At 47.9% G+C, this 18,300-nt stretch overlaps 1 protein-coding gene across 1 annotated transcript in view; it reads right to left on the bottom strand.

The window, feature by feature from the left end:
• Positions 1 to 18,300, bottom strand: part of HYDIN (HYDIN axonemal central pair apparatus protein) — a 427,107-nt gene that overhangs the window by 17,892 nt on the left and 390,915 nt on the right. The window contains exons 69-75 of the mRNA XM_073307159.2: positions 17,704 to 17,938; positions 13,307 to 13,519; positions 12,531 to 12,669; positions 10,210 to 10,375; positions 8,218 to 8,365; positions 4,614 to 4,821; positions 2,699 to 2,920 (exon numbers count right to left, since the gene is read on the bottom strand). Coding sequence (XP_073163260.2) covers positions 2,699 to 2,920; positions 4,614 to 4,821; positions 8,218 to 8,365; positions 10,210 to 10,375; positions 12,531 to 12,669; positions 13,307 to 13,519; positions 17,704 to 17,938 — 1,331 coding nt within the window. The remainder of the gene's footprint in view (positions 1 to 2,698; positions 2,921 to 4,613; positions 4,822 to 8,217; positions 8,366 to 10,209; positions 10,376 to 12,530; positions 12,670 to 13,306; positions 13,520 to 17,703; positions 17,939 to 18,300) is intronic.

Raw genomic sequence — 18,300 nt, 5'->3', positions numbered from 1 at the left:
TAGTTTGCAGCACAACAAGCCATAGCCACACAGCTCAGTCTCAGAGCAGAGTCTTGCTCCCCAGCAGGTGTCTAACAGGAAGGTCCCAGTAGACACTGTGTCAGTGCCCCTAGGTACTATGGTAGAATCAAACTCTGCTTTTGGTGGGTGCCTTGGATGGTCCCAGGCCTGCAGCTTGTCATGGCATTTAGCTCAGATGCCCAGTGTGGATCCAGGTGGGGTGCCACATTTTTCAACGTGAGATCTAATTCAGGCTTTGCTCTAGCAAGCTACCAACACTACAAAAAGAAGGATTCTGCGTGGACTCCTCCTGAAGGTCGAGACAGCAGACTGGACTTCTACACAGAGTGCTTCCGCCGACGCGCACGGGCTGAAATTGTGGAAAAGCAGCATCACTTGCCCCACAACCTCAGCCGTGCAGAACACAACGCCATCCACAGCCTCAGAAACAACTCTGACATCATAATCAAAAAGGCTGACAAAGGAGGTGCTGTTGTAATCATGAATAGGTCGGAATATGAACAAGAGGCTGCTTGGCAGCTCTCCAACACCACTTTCTACAAGCCATTACCCTCTGATCCCACTGAGAGTTACCAAAAGAAACTACAGCATTTGCTCAAGAAACTCCCTGAAAAAGCACAAGATCAAATCCGCACAGACACACCCCTGGAACCCCGACCTGGGATATTCTATCTACTACCCAAGATCCATAAACCTGGAAATCCTGGGCACCCCATCATCTCAGGCATTGGCACCCTGACAGCAGGATTGTCTGGCTATGTAGACTCCCTCCTCAGGCCCTACGCTACCAGCACTCCCAGCTACCTTCGAGACACCACTGACTTCCTGAGGAAACTACAATCCATTGGTGATCTTCCTGATAACACCATCCTGACCACTATGGATGTAGAAGCCCTCTACACCAACATTCCACACAAAGTTGGACTACAAGCCGTCAAGAACACTATTCCTGATAATGTCACGGCTAACCTGGTGGCTGAACTTTGTGACTTTGTCCTTACCCATAATTATTTTACATTTGGGGACAATGTATACCTTCAAATCAGCGGCACTGCTATGGGTACCCGCCTGGCCCCACAGTATGCCAACATTTTTATGGCTGACTTAGAACAACGCTTCCTCAGCTCTCATCCCCTAACGCCCCTACTCTACTTGCGCTATAATTGATGACATCTTCATCATCTGGACCCATGGAAAAGAAGCCCTTGAGGAATTCCACCATGATTTCAACAATTTCCATCCCACCATCAACCTCAGCCTGGTCCAGTCCACACAAGAGATCCACTTCCTGGACACTACAGTGCTAATAAACGATGGTCACATAAACACCACCCTATACCGGAAACCTACTGACCGCTATTCCTACCTACATGCCTCCAGCTTTCACCCTGATCACACCACACGATCCATTGTCTACAGCCAAGCTCTGCGATACAACTGCATTTGCTCCAACCCCTCAAACAGAGACAAACACCTACAAGATCTCTATCAAGCATTCTTACAACTACAATACTCACCTGCAGAAGTGAAGAAACAGATTGATAGAGCCAGAAGAGTTCCCAGAAGTCACCTACTACAGGACAGGCCTAACAAAGAAAATAACAGAACGCCACTAGCCGTCACCTTCAGCCCCCAACTAAAACCCCTCCAACGCATTATTAAGGATCTACAACCTATCCTGAAGGATGACCCAACACTCTCACAAATCTTGGGAGACAGGCCAGTCCTTGCCTACAGACAGCCCCCCAACCTGAAGCGAATACTCACCAGCAACCACATACCACATAACAGAACCACTAACCCAGGAACCTATCCTTGCAACAAAGCCCGTTGCCAACTGTGCCCACATATCTATTCAGGGGACACCATCACAGGACCTAATAACGTCAGCCGCACTATCAGAGGCTCGTTCACCTGCACATCCACCAATGTGATATATACTATCATGTGCCAGCAATGCCCCTCTGCCATGTACATTGGTCAAACTGGACAGTCTCTACGTAAAAGAATAAATGGACACAAATCAGATGTCAAGAATTATAACATTCATGAACCAGTCGGAGAACACTTCAATCTCTCTGGTCACGCGATTACAGACATGAAAGTTGCGATATTACAACAGAAAAACTTCAAATCCAGACTCCAGTGAGAGACTGCTGAATTGGAATTCATTTGCAAATTGGATACAATTAACTTAGGCTTGAATAGAGACTGGGAGTGGCTAAGTCGTTATGCAAGGTAACCTATTTCCCCTTGTTTTTTCCTACCCCCCACCCCCTCCTCAGACGTTCTTGTTAAACCCTGGATTTGTGCTGGAAATGGCCCACCTTGATTATCATACACATTGTAAGGAGAGTGATCACTTTACATAAGCTATTACCAGCAGGAGAGTGGGGTGGGGGGAGAGAAAACCTTTTGTAGCGATAATCACCCATTTTTTCATGGTTTGTGTGTATAAAAACGTCTTCTGTACTTTCCACGGTATGCATCCGATGACATGAGCTGTAGCTCACGAAAGCTTATGCTCAAATAAATTGGTTAGTCTCTAAGGCGCCACAAGGACTCCTTTTCTTTTTGCAAATACAGACTAACACGGCTGTTACTCTGACACCTGCCAAAAGGGTTTGCCTGGCTTTTGTGCCCTGCAGGGAGGAGAGCATGACACCCCCGCCCTGACCTTTAGCTTAAGCTCCATGTCCTTTAAGATGCATGTCTTCAGTGGGTGGAAGGTCAGCTGGGCATGTACGCGCTCTCCTGCCTCCACAGTGCCGTTCTCGGGGGCGATGGAGAGGTAGTGCTGCAGTGCTTTGGGGCCGGAAAACTCCCACGAGAAGCTGAAATTGAACTTGCCAGTGTTCAGGACACAGAAGTTGCGGTGAGCAGATTCGTTTATTTCCACCTGTGTGCAGGAGGAGAGCACACATGGGGTTAATACCCGAAGGGCTGGCAAACACAACATGAATGGACAGAAAACCAAGTCACCTCCTGCCATAGGCAGCCCTGAGCCAGAGAGAGGGCTTGGGCTCTTACTGCCTATGCAATGCACCACCAAACAGCACACACACCAGCAGGGATTGGATCTAGGCGCAGGGCCAGAATCATAGAGTCATAGAATATTAGGGTTGGAAGAGACCTCAGGAGGTCACCTAGTCCAACACCCTGCTCAAAGCAGGACCAACCCCTACTAAATCATCCCAGCCAGGGCTTTGTCAAGCTGGGCCTTAAAAACCTCTAAGGATGGAGATTCCACCACCTCCCTAGGTAACCCATTCCAGCACTTCACCACCCTCCTACTGAAACAGTGTTTCCTAATATCCAGTGGTGCCTGTACATGTCTGTGAACACAGTTCTCCACAAAATGACAGCTTGGATGGACCTCAGCTACTCAGGACAAGCTTGTCCAGTGAACTCCGCAGCTTTGGGGCCTGGTAATGCACTGGCCTACTATGCCGAAGATCCATCAGGCAGCTAGTCCCAGAGTCTCTAACAACTTGCTGCTGTCTTATAGCACACGTTCTTGGTTTAAAATGAAATCTGATCCTCACAAAATCATTGTACCAACAGCACCAATGAAAATACATGTAGGGCATGTCTCACCCACACAACTCTGTGCACCTCCATCCTGACCTGCAATATTCCTCTACATTCATCACTTCATTCATCATGGGATCCAGCAAGGATCTAGCACCATTTACATTATCTGGGCTGTTCTGCAGCTGTGGTGGGCCACGTACAGCTGAGTGCTAGGCACAGAAGGGCTTGTGAAATGCCTTTGCTTAGGGTCTGATCTGAAAGGATTCCTTGGGGTAATGGCTACTCATGTGAGAAAGGGTTGCCAGGATCAGGCCCTGAGTTCGTTTCTATTTCACTGAAGACTGTGGGAGATTTTCAGATCTGCCCAATACACTGGGACATGTGCTCCTAAATCCCTTAGACACTTCTGAAGCATCCCCCTTGGACCCCAATGCAGCAGTAGTCACCACAGAGGCCCTAACCTTCCCCACGCTGCAGATTGGGCCGTCCCTTTTATAGAGGCCTTTCTTGCTGCAGAAGGATCACTTTTCATGCCATAGATGCTTGGTAGGGAACATTGGAGTTGCCAGCTTCACAGCGAAGCAGTTCACAAGAGTGGGAGCAAGACACAGTGCCACAAGCATGCAGAGAGCACATGGACAGTGGGCCTTTGCCTCTAGGAGCTTACGGTCAAAATGGCAGATTGAGGTCTGACTAGATGACAACAATGGTCTCATCTGGCTTTAAATCGATAAGTCTAAGGCCAGGCAAAGCAAGCTGGCTGGAAGTGACCATTGGGTGTGGGGTCAGCAGGGAAGGTCTGCACACCAAGAGCAAATGCACTGACAGCTGTCTCATCAAGGCAAGGCAAGGACACTTCCACCAGCCCCAGCCGCACGTAACTACATCTGCTCTGCAATGGACAGGGTGGGCGTTCTGCCTGGCGGGCCTGTTTTGACTGCCCCACAGCCGCGTTCTCCTGAGACGATTTCACAAAGAGCCATATCCGTGTGCGGGCTGCAGATGACTGTGCACTTTTCACCTTCTCCCTCCGCCCCCTCCCGTCTCCACCCTCTCACCTCCTTGAAGCTGATGATACTGCTCTCCTGCAGACTCAGCTCAGTGAACAAGCCATCGTTTTCTTCACACCTGACGCACACATTCATGCTGTAGCCAATGGCTTTGATGTTTAAGAAGAGGGGCTGGGTCTTTCTCTTGACATCGCAGATGAGGTTAAAGTTCACCTCCCCCTCCAACGTTGGTGTGAAGAGGATGGTAACAGGAAGCCTGGGGAGATGAACACAGCAGCTTTATTTGCTGGCTCTTGGAACTCTATTGCACTAGAGGTTGTGAGCAAGCGAGGAAGGATGGCCCCGTGGTTGGGGCAGTAGCATGGGACTCAGGAAAACTGAGTTTAATTTCATGCTCTGCCCCAGGGGTGACCTGAGGCAAATCATTTAGTCTTTCTCTGCTTCAGCTCCCCATCTGTAAAACAGGGATAAGAGCTCTGCCTTGCCTCAGCAGGGCATGTGAAGGATAAACACGTGAAGGGTTTTGAGGTACTCAGGTATGATGGTAATGGGGCCACATAGCTACCTAAGGTAGATGTGAGAGAATATTCCCCTGTAATCACAGCCTACACACTAGTGTAATAATCTTTGTACAATGTATGCCTTGTGAGCAGGGGTGGCAGGTTTGCAGAAATTTTGGTGGTGCCCAGAAATTTTGGTGGGTCCAGGTCTCAGCTAGAAATATTTTTCAAGAGGGGGACTGACACTATAAACAGGAGAGACAAACACTGCAAGCCACCCATCGCTCTCTCCCTGTCTATTGCATTTACTGCACCTGAAGAGACAAAGGAAGCAGGTGTTGGACTCTGGGGGAGGAGTCCTGACTGAGAGTTTGGTCAGTCATCTGCTGGAGCATGTGGTGAGAAACTGCTTGAATCCAATACAGTTGGTTAGGTTAGGCATTAACAAGTGTTTTATCTTTATTTTTTGTAACCATTTCTGACTTTTATGCAACATTGCTTGGACTCACTTAAAATTTCTCGCTTTCTAGTTAATAAACTTGTTTTATTATTTTATCTAATCCAGTGTATTAAATTGAAGTGCCTAGGAAACTCCATTAGGGATAACAAGTTGTGTGCATATTATTCCCTTAAAGGAATAACAGACTCAGTATATTTGCACTGTCCAGGGGGAGGGCTGGGCAGTACAGGACAAACATTCCTGGGGGAAATCTAGGACTGGGAGTGTGCTGGGGTCACCCTGTGGTAATTTTTAAGGCTGGTAAGGGCCAACGTGTGGCTGGCTGGCTGCAGCATACATCCAGACATAGCTGGGAGTGACTGGCATGCTGGGGGCGGTTTGTGAGCAGCAAGGCATTGTAAGGGGCAACCCAGGTTAGAGGGGAGGGGTGACAGCTACTCATTGGTCTGGATTCTACCCTGCTATGTCACAATGGATAGCTCCTGGGGGTTGATGAGGACTCTCAACTCCCACTGACTTTGATGGGAGTTCAGACCCTCACAGGAGGTAGTCAGTGCCTAAGGGCCAGGATCAAATGAGATCAAAGGTCAGGACACCCATATGCCTTCCTTACAGCTCAGCAGAAGGCTCTGAGGAAAGTACAGATCAATAAACTGTTCTTAAAAACAAGAACAACTTTATTTAAACCAGCGGGAGTTCATGGGTAGAATATTTCCCCGTGGTACTGTCATGGCAATGGAGATCCAGGGAAGCGATGGAAAGAAAAGGGGCACAGAGGCTGAGCATTCGTTCCTTTTTCAATGTGTCACATGCTCGAAAAGGCAAAAGACAACACACCTGAAAGGGAGATTAAAAATCAGACAGCTCCAAGAGCGAGCGCCCTGCAGTGGCATCAGAGAAACGTGCAGCTCTTGAAGCGTGATGCTGCTCTGGAAAGTGACTCTGCAGAAATGTCACCAGGCCCAGTGGCTCCATTTTTATCGTCCCTCACTAATTTCCAGATCAACTGCTTGGATTAAAAGCTAGAAGATGTGTTTTCTGACTGGCAACCTGGCAAACTCAGCCTTGCCTCAAGCTGGGATCTGTCCTTTTCATGCGTCATCATCAGAAATAAAGCTTCTGTAGGCCAAATTATGGCCTCGGTGACACCTATACTTTCCCACTGAATTCAAATTATGTCCTCAGTGCTACCTGGGAGCCCTGCTGCTTTCAATGGGTGTGCACAGGTGTAAATGACTGAATGGCCTTGTAGCTGGAAGGGAGACAAGTAAGAGAATCCAGCATGCTCTTTCTTAGGGTATGTCTACACTTGTGACCCTAGGCACCCCTGTGTTCACACCCAACACACTACTGCAATGATATTTGTACAAAGTACGCCTTGTGAGGTATCACGGTGGTCAGTAAAATCATTGTAAAATGCATGTGACAACGCAGTATGTGGAATTGTGAATACTCACTGAAATTAAGCTTTAAAGTCTGTAACTAAAAGGTGTTTTAACCAGGCACATCAGGGAGAGTTGCTAAACAGGTTTTCTCAAGACAAAGGAAAGAGGCCAACATCTCAAAGCAGGTGTGACCAAAGTCAATGGGCTATTCATTTGCATTGGAGGTTGCAATGCGGGAAGAGAACATTAAGGTCATGTCTACACTGTACCGATACGGCTGTGCCGCTGTAAGATTGCTCATGTAACTGAGTTATGCCAACGGGAGAGAGCTGTCCTGTCGACATAATAAAATCAGTATAACGAGCAGTGGTAGGTGTGTTGGTGGGATAGAGTCTTCTGCACACGAGCGCTTATACCAGCAAAACTTATGTCGCACAGGGGTGTGTTTTTTCACACTACTAAGCGACAAAAGTTTTGCTGACATAAGTGCTTGTGTAGACATGGCCTTACACTGTAAAACTTCAGCAGGAAGTGTCACTGTGGAACACACCAGGGGACACACTAATCAAGATAGAGTCAACCCCCAGAGGAGATGGGAGACTGAACCCCAGGGGATCAGTTTGATCCTTGAAACAAAGGCAGATTGGGACATAAGGACACACAGAAAGATTTTGGATCATCCTTCACCTGAGGAGACAAGGAGAACCAGCACCTTGGACTCTGCAGGGAACATAGCTGAAAGCAAGCCAGCCATTGCTGGGAAAAGAAGATGGGTGAGGAAAGTTCCTTGTAGAAAGACTGTAGCTTGTTCAGTTAGGAGTTAGCCATTAGAAAGGGCATTTGTACTTCGGTCTGTTTGTAACTCTTTCTACCTTTATTCCTTCTCCTTGGTATCACTTAACCTATAGCCTTTTGTTAATACACTGCTATTTTTAGTGCACTAGCTTAATCAGAGCTAGGTGGGTATGTCTAATGGAGCTGGAAATTACACCTCTAGCTCCAGTGTAAATAACCCCAGAGCTGTGTTGGCTTTAGGTCTAACGGGAGTGAAAAACAGCAGCAATCTCTAAAGGCATCACTAACGGCAGCAGATCTGACCCTGAATACAAATGGGGAGACCGACTGTGTAAGAACAGGAACCAGCATGTCCCCACCAAGAGCTGCCTGCTGGCTGGGTAAGAGCTGATGCCATGAGGTGAAACCACTGTACAGCTTGGAAGGACTCTAATAATGCAGATAACACAGCACTGTGCTTGGGAGCCACAGTCTAGCCCTGTGAGCCCTAGACATTCTCTCTCCCCCTTTACCTGGAAAGAGGTGGAATGTAGCCCTCCATGGGCTGCACTGTTAGGTAGTTAATGTATCCCTCGGAATAGCGCGAGCAGTCTCTGAAAGCAAAGCTGAAGGTCTCATTCTCGTTGTTAATCATGTGAACAGTCTTGTGGGCCTCATGTCCTTTGGGGGAAACACAGGAAAGAGACAGCAAACCTTTAGTTCTCCTGTCAGGTTAGCATGGAATCAGCCACCACTCATTTATCCCATAGAAAAGTGCATGGCTCGTCCAAGTCTATTTTTACTATGCCAGACGTGCTGCAGGTGGAAAGGGCAGGGCAAAAAAGCTCCCCCTACCGGAGAAGCATTGTTAATGCAGAATGTAAAATAAATTAAACTCCTATACAGGTGGAGGGAATCACTAGGGATGCTAGTGAACAATATGGCCATCTATCATTGAGCTGAGCATGAGAAATACAGCATCCGAGCTAACCCAGAATTCTGTATCCTCATCGTTATTATTATTGATATTTTGTATTGTGGTAGCACCTAGGAGCTCCAGTCATGAACCAGGACCCCGTTGTGCTAGGCACTGTACAAATGCATAGCCAAGGACTAAGGGTATGTCCCCACACCAGGCATGGACCAATGACACTTTGACATGGGACCAACCCCTTGACACACACATACTGTACTGGTGGATGAATGGATGGGCTGGGCTTCAGCTGACAACAGAAGCTCCATAGAACAAATCTGAGATCTCTTTTTTAACTCATTTTTTATTCCACTCTCTCTCTTCCCAGTTGCTATATCTCACTCACCACTAATAAGCATCTTTGCTTGAGAAATTTGAAATCTGACACCCTTTCTACCCTTAAACCCCTACCAACCAAACAAAAATAAATTAAATTAATAAAATCTTTAAAAAACAAACAAACCAACCAACACTGCCCCATGCAGAATTCTGAGCCTGAAAAGGGAGAAATGCCAGATGCTGCATGAAATCAACTAGGATCTTTGCTATTAAGAACATAAGAGCGGCCACACTGTGTCACACCAATGGTTCATTTAGCGCAGGATTCTGTCTTGCGACAGCGGTCAGTACCAGATGCTTCAGAAGGAATGAAAAGACCAGGGCAATTATTGAGTGATCCATGCCCTCTCATCCAGTCCCAGCTTCTCGTAGTCAGAGGTTTAGGGACACCCTGAGTGTGGAGTGGCATCCCTGGCACTGATGGACCTGTCCTCCATGAACTTATTTAATTCTCTGCTGCACCCAGTTACACTTGTGGCCTTCACAACGTCCCCTGGCAATGAGTTCCACAAGTTGACTGTGCATTGTGTGAAGTACTTCCTTTTGTTTGTTTTAAACTTGCTGCCTGTTAATTTCATTGGGTGACCCTGGGTGCTTGTATTATGTGAAGGGGTAAATAACGTTCCCTTGTTCACTTTCTCCACACCAGTCATGATTTTATAGACTTCTATCAGATCCCTCCCTCTTAGCTGTCTGTTTTCTCAGCTGAAAAGTCCCAGTCTTTTAAATTTCTCCTCATATGGAAGCTGTTCCATACCCCAATCATTTTTGTTGCCTTTTTCTGGACCTTTTCCAATTCTAATATATCTTTTTTGAAACTGGACAACCAGAACTACACACAGTATTCAAGTTGTGGGAGTATCATGGATTTATACAGTGGCATTATGACATTTTCTGTCTTATTATCTATCCCTTCCCTAAGGGTTCCTAACATTAGCTTTTTTGACTGCTGCTGAATATTGTTATTGATTTTACATGGAAGGTGCTCAGATACTAAAGTGGGCAGCAATATAAACCCTAAGATAGATGGACAGAAATTGTTTTTCTCCTTTGAAGTGCTCTTTTCCACTTTCAGCCTCTGTTTTTTTAATGATAAATAATAGAATTAGGATCAACAGTAACTACAGAACACTACATTTTTGAATGGAGAGAAAAGTGGAAGGTAGCAGCAACCACAGGCTCCCATAGTGCGGGACACAGAATCTGTCCTTACCAACTAACAGAGAGAAATAGTTCAGGTGGGATCTGTCCAGAGATACTGAGGGGTCGGTGGTGTTGCCCACCAACAGGAATGGGACTGAGATGTTCTGTTCAGCGATTGTAAAGGTCCAAAACGATTCTGTGATACCTAGGCGCTGCGGGATGAATTCAAATGTGACCTGAGGAAGAAGAGGCAAATTAAATCAGGTGGTTTTGAACCTGGATTTGTGCTGGAAATGACCCACCTTGATTATCATACACATTGTGAAGAGAGTGGTCACTTTGGATGGGCTATTACCAGCAGGAGAGTGAGTTTGTGTGTGGGGGGGCGGAGGGTGAGAAAACCTGGATTTGTGCTGGAAATGGCCCAACTTGATGATCACTTTAGATAAGCTATTACCAGCAGGACAGTGGGGCGGGAGGGGGTATTGTTTCATGGTCTCTGTGTGTATATAATGTCTACTGCAGTTTCCACGGTATGCATCCAATGAAGTGAGCTGTAGCTCACGAAAGCTCATGCTCAAATAAATTGGTTAGTCTCTAAGGTGCCACAGGTACTCCTTTTCTTTTTGCAGGAGACATATGGTGACAGTGAGCTGAGCGGGCTCCATGCTTGCTGTGGTATGGCGTCTGCACAGGTAACTCAAGAAAAAAGGCGCGAAACGATTGTCTGCCCTTGCTTTCACGGAGGGAGGGAGGGAACGGGGGCTTGACGATATGTACCCAGAACCACCCGCGACAATGTTTTAGCCCCATCAGGCATTGGGATCTCAACCCAGAATTCCCAATGGGCAGCGGAGACTGCGGGAACTGTGGGATAGCTACCCACAGTGCAACGCTCCGGAAGTCGACTCTAGCCTCGGTACTGTGGAAGCACTCTGCCGAGTTAATGCACTTAATGCACTTAGAGCATTTTCTGTGGGGGGACACACACTCGAATATATAAAATCGATTTCTAAAAAACCGACTTCTATAAATTCGACCTTATTCCGTAGTGTAGACATACCCTGAGTGTCCCTATGTAGACAAAACTCTTCCCTTCCATTCAAAAATTTCCCGGTGCAGGTTTGTGCCATGGGCAAAGGAGATGCCCTAAGATGGTTTTAGCAGAGAACACTAAGACAATGGGCCAGATTCTGTGCTGATTTCCAGCCTGTGCAGGTTGACCCAATGAATGACACGGAGCAGGAAGAGTTGTCATTTCTGGAACAGAAAGTTCTTTAGGGACTCCCTGTATTCTACCCAGGCACTCCTCTGTCCTCCCACTCCTCACACTTGGACATGGCTATTGCTCATGAGGAGAGATACCCACACTCCCTACTGTAGCTGCAGCATCCTGTCTCCAATAGTCTGCTGTCATGCAGACTGGAGCCCTCTAGTTAGTCACAAAATAGGTGAGAGCAAACTTCCCCTCCAGAATTTTCTCACTTCTGACCATGGCAGCTACCTGAAAGGGTCAGAGGGCAGCTTCCATGCCTGCTTAACACATAACCCCCTGGGCGGAACTGGGATGGCACTGTGCCAGTTTGCTACAGCAGACATGTGAACTGGCTAATCACAAGGATCTGAAGTGAGACAATATGCTTCACACTGGCCCCTAGACAGCTTGCTGTCACACAGACAACAGGCAGCCCCTAACGGCCTTCGAGAGATTCAAACCAGGGGGCTATAGTGGAAAGACTCTGTATCCCAACACTGCTCAGCTGGGTCATCCAATCCCCAGGCTCCAGGCTTTGTCTCTGGGTCCCTATTCATTTCTGCTCTTGGAGAAACCTCCTTCCTTACCCTCACCCACCTGCCCATTTCATTTTCTTACTCACCTATGTCAGAGGGAGCTTGTGAGAACTAGTTATTACTGACAGGCCCCCTGCCTGCCCGCATAGCCTGGGGGTGAGTTCGAAAGGCTACCTGCACTGAGGTGTTGCAGGGGAACAAGCTGCCTGTAGTCCCTGCTTAGCCAAGGGAGCTGGAGCAGGCTGGCACAGCCTACAAAGTGGTCTAGGCCGGCCAGTGAGTGGGCAGGACCATGGCAACCAGGAGACATGCTGATTCCATTCATCTCTGGGGCACTCTCCATCCGTGGGGCACCAGTGGCAACCCAGACTGCATTTAAAGCTGCCCTTCCTCTGCCAGTCCCTCCCCATGCTCTCTCCTTGGGTGGTGGTGATGCAAGTTGGCACCACCTGCACCTGCAGGGTTGAAATAAGCTCAGCTCTTTAAAGTGCTTGAAAACAAAGTGCTGTGTAAGAGCTATGCATTACAGTTAGAGCGGTATTGTGTACAGTGAGACCTGCACACCACTAGGCGAGACACCTGCATCAGCCTCCCTCCTACCTCGGCCTTTTTCTGAGGCCGGATCTGGCCCATTTCTGTCAGACAGCTGAAGACTGACTGTTCTCGCAAGTCTTCTGACTGTTCACAAGCCCACTGGAAGGAGTAGGTGGAATTGGTGGGGTTCACAAGCATGAAGGTCCTGGCCACAACAAACAGAAATTGCCATTAGAAAAGGAACAGTGAACAGTTCTGGGAGCTAGTGGGCTGGCTGCTCAGCAGACACCAGGCGCTGCCAGCTCCTCCAAGGGAGGATTCCTTGGCACACCCCATCTACCTCTACTGCTATGGGCATGACAGCTTCATCCCATTACCGGTTTTGGAGCCCCACAGCCCTCTGGGCCGACTGGCTACCTTTACCATCTGTAAACAGATACTGAGATCACTCCAATGCAAACCCTAGCTCCAGAGTGATGAGGGTAAAATCCAACATAACAAGGTTCTTTCCTAAGTGCAGCTCTCTAGAGGGGTTATTTCCTTCTCTGCCCCAATCTGACTCAAGTATTCAGAGTCTCCTGCGGAGAGAAAGGAGAGTTATACTCAACGATACCTATGGGCTGGGGACCAGCTACGTTTGTTGCAGGACTGGATGGTGGAAGCAGGGATGGCTAGTCTATGTTGCTCCTGTCTTCCCAGAGCCCCAAGTGATCTACTGAGAGCTGGACCATAGGAACGGTGCAGCTGTGCCACAAGGAGTTTAGAAGGTTGAGCTGGTGGGTCTCTGGCTGAGTTGTTGTGAATAGCCAGTAGTCAGCAAGTCAAGCCTTCTCCATGCCCACCTGCTGTTCCAAGCATGCACTCCGACGGATGCAAACTCTATCACCCTGGTGTTGGGATCCAGTGCAGCCCCCCGCGGCCCTCGCAGCTCTGGGTTGCGCCTGTTTGCGGTGAGGTAGTCAGAGTCCTCCAGGTCGAAATGGCAGTATGGCAGGAGGCTTCTCCCCTTCACAGCCACTACGGGGCATTGGTGATTGGGCTTCAGGTTGGGGATACTGAGAAGAAATGGACCAGTTAGTGTTATCAAAGGCAGAGGGCCAGTTTTATGGCTTTGTTGTACACAGCTTTCACGTCCTCTCTCTCTGATGTACCAAGCAGTGAATTAAATGGAAGCTCACTTTGTGGTGATGAGGCAGCAAAAGAGACAAATGTATAGTAATTCCTCAGTGCGAGAAAAGTGACACCTTTACTGATAAACACACTGGAGGTCGTTGGTGACTCAATATGGATAAGCCCTTGCTAAGTTTCCATACTCATCCAAAAGCCAGTACTAGTGATCGAACCTCTTGGGGCTTAAGTGATTTCCCATACCCAAGGTAAATTAGTATTAGTCATTAGGACTCCACCAGAATGGTACAAGCCAGGCAAAGGGGCTGCAGGAGGACTGTGAATTACTTACCATCCATCTCTGAAAGGCGGAATCCTACTTGTTCCCAACCCCCATTTTAAACATTTTTTTAAAGTGAGTTTTCCCAGTATGTTTCAGGTTCCCAGGAGGAAGGATTGCTAGGAAGAGATGGAATCCACCTAACGAAGAGAGGGAAGAGCATCTTCACAGGCAGGCTGGCTAACCTAGTGAGGAGGGCTCTAAACTAGGTTCGCCGGGGGATGGAGACCTAAGCTCAGAAGTAAGTGGGGGAGTGGGATACTGGGAGGAAACAGAAGGAGGAGCATGCAACAGGGGAGGCCTCCTGATTCATACTGAGAAAGTTGGGCAATTGGCTAGTTATCTTAGGTGCCTGTACATGAATGCAAGAAGCCTGGGAAACAAGCAGGGAGAACTGGAAGTCCTGGCACAGTTAAGGAACTATAATGTGACTGGAATAACAAACTTGGTGGGGTAACTCACAAGACTGGAGCACTGTCAGGATGGGTATAAACTGTTCAGGAAGGACAGGCAGGGCAGAAAAGGTGGGGGAGTTGCACTGCATGTATGGGAGCAGTATGACTGCTCAGAGCTCCAGTATGAAACTGCAGAAAAGCCTGTTGAGAGTCTCTGGTTTAACTTTGGAGGTGAGAGCAACAAGGGCGATGTTGTGGTGAGCGTCTGCTCTTGACCACCAGACCAGGAGGATGAGGTAGACGTGGCTTTCTTTGGACAACTAACAGACATTTCCACATCACAGGCCCTGGTTCTCATGGGGGACTTCAAACACTCTGACATCTGCTGGGAGAGCAATACAGCAATGCACAGACAATCCAGGAAGTTTCTGGAGAGTGTTGGGGACAATTTCCTGGTGCAAGTGCTGGAGGAACCAACTGGGGGCCTGATCCTCTTGACCCACTGCTCACAAAACAGGGAAGTATTGGCAGGGAAAGTAGAAGTGGGTGGCAACCTGGGCAGTAGTGATCATGAGATGGTTGAGTTCAGGATCCTGACAAAAGGAAGTAAGGAGAGCAGCAGAATATGGACCCTGGACTTCAGAAAAGCAGACTTTGACTCCCTCAGGGAACTGATGGGCAGGATCCCCTGGGAGGCTAATATGAGGGGGAAAGAAGTCCAGAAGAGTTGGCTGTATTTTAAAAAAGCCTTATTGAAGGCATAGGAACAAACCATCCTGATAAACAGAAAGAACAGAAAACATGGCAGGTGACCAGGTGACTATTTAGAAACGCTGGACATGAACAACTCCCTGGGGCCGGATCTAATGCATCCGAGAGTGCTGAGAGAGTTGTTTGATGTGATTGCAGAGCCATTGGCCATTATCTTTGAAAACTCATGGTGATCGGGGGAGGTCCTGGATGACTGGAAAAAGGCTAATGTAGTGCCCATCTTTAAAAAAGGGAAGAAGGAGAATCCAGGGAACTACAGGCCAGCCAGCCTCACCTCAGTCCCTGGAAAAATCATGGAGCAGGTCCTCAAGGAATCCATTTGAAGCACTTGGAGGAGAGGAAGGTGACCAGGAACAGACAACATAGATTCACCAAGGGCCAGTCATGCCTGACCAACCTGACTGCTTTCTATAATTAGATAACTGGCTCTGTGGATATGGGGAAAGTGGTGGACATGATATACCTTGACTTTAGCAATGCTTTTGATACTGTCTCCCACAGTATTCTTGCCAGCAAGTTAAGGAAGTATGGGCTAGATGAATGGACTATAAGGTGGATAGAAAGCTGGCTAGATTGTCAGGTTCAACGGGTAGTGATCTATGGCTCCATGTCTAGTTGGCAGCCGGTATCAAGTGGAGTGCCCCTGGGGTCTGTTCTGGGGCCGGTTTTGTTCAACATCTTCATTAATGATCTGGATGATGGGATGTATTGCACCCTCAGCAAGTTTGTGGATGACACTAAGCTGGGGCGGGGTGGGAGGTAGATACCCTGGCGGGTAGGGATAGGGTCCAGAGTGACCTAGGCAAATTGGACGATTGGGCTAAAAGAAATCAGATGAGGTTCAACAAGGACTGCACTTAGGACGGAAGAATCCCATGCACTGCTACAGGCCGGGGACTGACTGGCTAAGTGGCAGTTCAACAGAAAAGGACCTGGGGATTACAGTGGATGAGAAGCTGGATATTAGATAGCAGTGTGCCCTTGTTGCCAAGAAGGCCAATGGCGTATTGGGCTGCATTAGTAGGATCATTGCCAGCAGATCGAGGGAAGTGATTATACCCCTGTATTCGGCACTTGTAAGGCCATACCTGGAGTATTGTGTCCAGTTTTGGGCCCCCACTACAGAAAGGATGTAGACAAACTGGAGAAACTCCAGCGGAGGGCAACGGAAATGATTAGGGGGCTGGGGCACATGACCTATGAGGAGAGGCTGAGGGAACTCGGCTTATTTAGTCTGCAGAAGAGAAGGGGGGGATTTGATAGCAGCAGAAGAGAAGGGGGGTCGCAAAGAGGATGGAGCTCGGCTGTTCTCAGTGGTGGCAGATGACAGAACAAGGAGCAATGGTCTCAAGTGGGAGGTCTAGGTTGGATGTTAGGAAAAAATATTTCACTAGGAGGGTGGTGAAGCACTGGAATGGGTTACTGTCATAAATATAAAGGGAAGGGTAAACCCCTTTAAAATCCCTCCTGGCCAGAGGAAAAATCCTCTCACCTGTAAAGGGTTAAGAAGCTAAAGGTAACCTGCTGGCACCTGACCAAAATGACCAATGAGGAGACAAGACACTTTCAAAAGCTGGGAGGAGGGAGAGAAACAAAGTCTGGGTCTGTCTGTATGCTGCTTTTGCCAGGGATAGAATAGGAATGGAGTCTTAGAACTTTTAGTAAGTAATCTAGCTAGGTATGTGTTAGATTATGATTTCTTTAAATGGCTGAGAAAGGAACTGTGCTGAATAGAATGACTATTCCTGTCTGTGTGTCTTTTTTGTAACTTAAGGTTTTGCCTAGAGGGATTCTCTACATTTTGAATCTAATTACCCTGTAAGGTATCTACCATCCTGATTTTACAGAGGGGATTTCTTTACTTCTATTAAAAGTCTTCTTGTAAGAAAACTGAATGCTTTTTCATTGTTCTCAGATCCAAGGGTTTGGGTCTGTGGTCACCCATGCAAATTGGTGAGGATTTCTACCAAACCTTTCCCAGGAAGTGGGGTGCAAGGGTTGGGAGGATTTTTGGGGGAAAGATGTGTCCAAACTACGTTTCCCAGTAAACCCAGTTAGAGTTTGGTGGTGGCAGTGGAGATCCAGGGACAAAGGATAAAATTAATTTGTACCTTGGGGAAGTTTTAACCTAAGCTGGTGAAAGTAAGCTTAGGAGGTTTTCATGCAGGTCCCCACATCTGTACCCTAGAGTTCAGAGTGGGGGAGGAACCTTGACAGTTACCTAGAGAAGTAGTGGAATCTCCATCCTTAGAGGTTTTTAAGGTCTGACTGGGATGAGTTAGTTGGTGTTGGTCCTGCTTTGAGCAAGGGATTGGACTAGATGACATCCTGAGGTCTCTTCCAACCCTAATCTTCTATGATTCTTTTTCATCCCTGATCACCTTCCCTCCAGAGTAAACAGCCTAAGGGATCCTAAGGGATGGCACAGGTTTGGTCCCAGGGCTAAAGGCTTCCAAGCTGGGACTGAACAAAGCTCTAGGTTTTTGATGCCCCACCTTTCCTCGACTGCATTCTTGGTCCATCCATTTCAGAGAGCACCAAATCCCATTTACACCAAAGTCCTTTGGACAATAATTCCGTGTTATTAGAACTTGTCAAGATGCGATCCATCCAGAGTGTTTCCTACCTGCAGAGTAGGTGGCCCTCAAACTCTCCCACTTCCAGTGGGGAGAATTTCAACAGGAACTGCTGCTTCTTCCCGGCTGGGATGATGCCGCTGCTGGGTTCCATGGAGAATGGAGGGAGAGCAGCAACAGCACACAGGAAGGATGAGACACTCTCCAGAACACTGCCTAGCTGGCTAGCGGGTTGGCTGCAGGGTAGTTTGGTGGAGGCAGCAGACGTGGCAGATGGGAACTCCCCTGTGTTAAGGAATGGGTGGTTAGGTCAGTTTCACTGGATTTGTCTTTGAGGACGAAACCTCTTGTTCTAAGCCCAAGACCCCCTGATTCCGTACTATGGACAGAAGCTGAGGGGATTTGGCTTAAAGACCACACAAAGGCTATCCCCCTTTGCAAACCCTTTCCAAGGATAATTCCAACCTGCGTTAATGAAAGGTGTAATGAGGCTTCATGTCATCACTTCTGCACTGCCTCTTACCAACTCCTCATCCAAGTGAGAGCCAAGGAGTAGTGGGAAAATGAGGGCAAAGGGCAGGCAGAAGGGGCAGCTGGGGAGAATACATATGCTGAAAAACACCTAGAAAAGTTCCATACAAAGGCAT

Source organism: Lepidochelys kempii, chromosome 12 (assembly GCF_965140285.1).
Source record: "Lepidochelys kempii isolate rLepKem1 chromosome 12, rLepKem1.hap1, whole genome shotgun sequence".
Classification (NCBI taxonomy): Eukaryota; Metazoa; Chordata; order Testudines; family Cheloniidae; genus Lepidochelys; species Lepidochelys kempii.
This window is presented reverse-complemented; position numbering and strand designations above follow the sequence as displayed.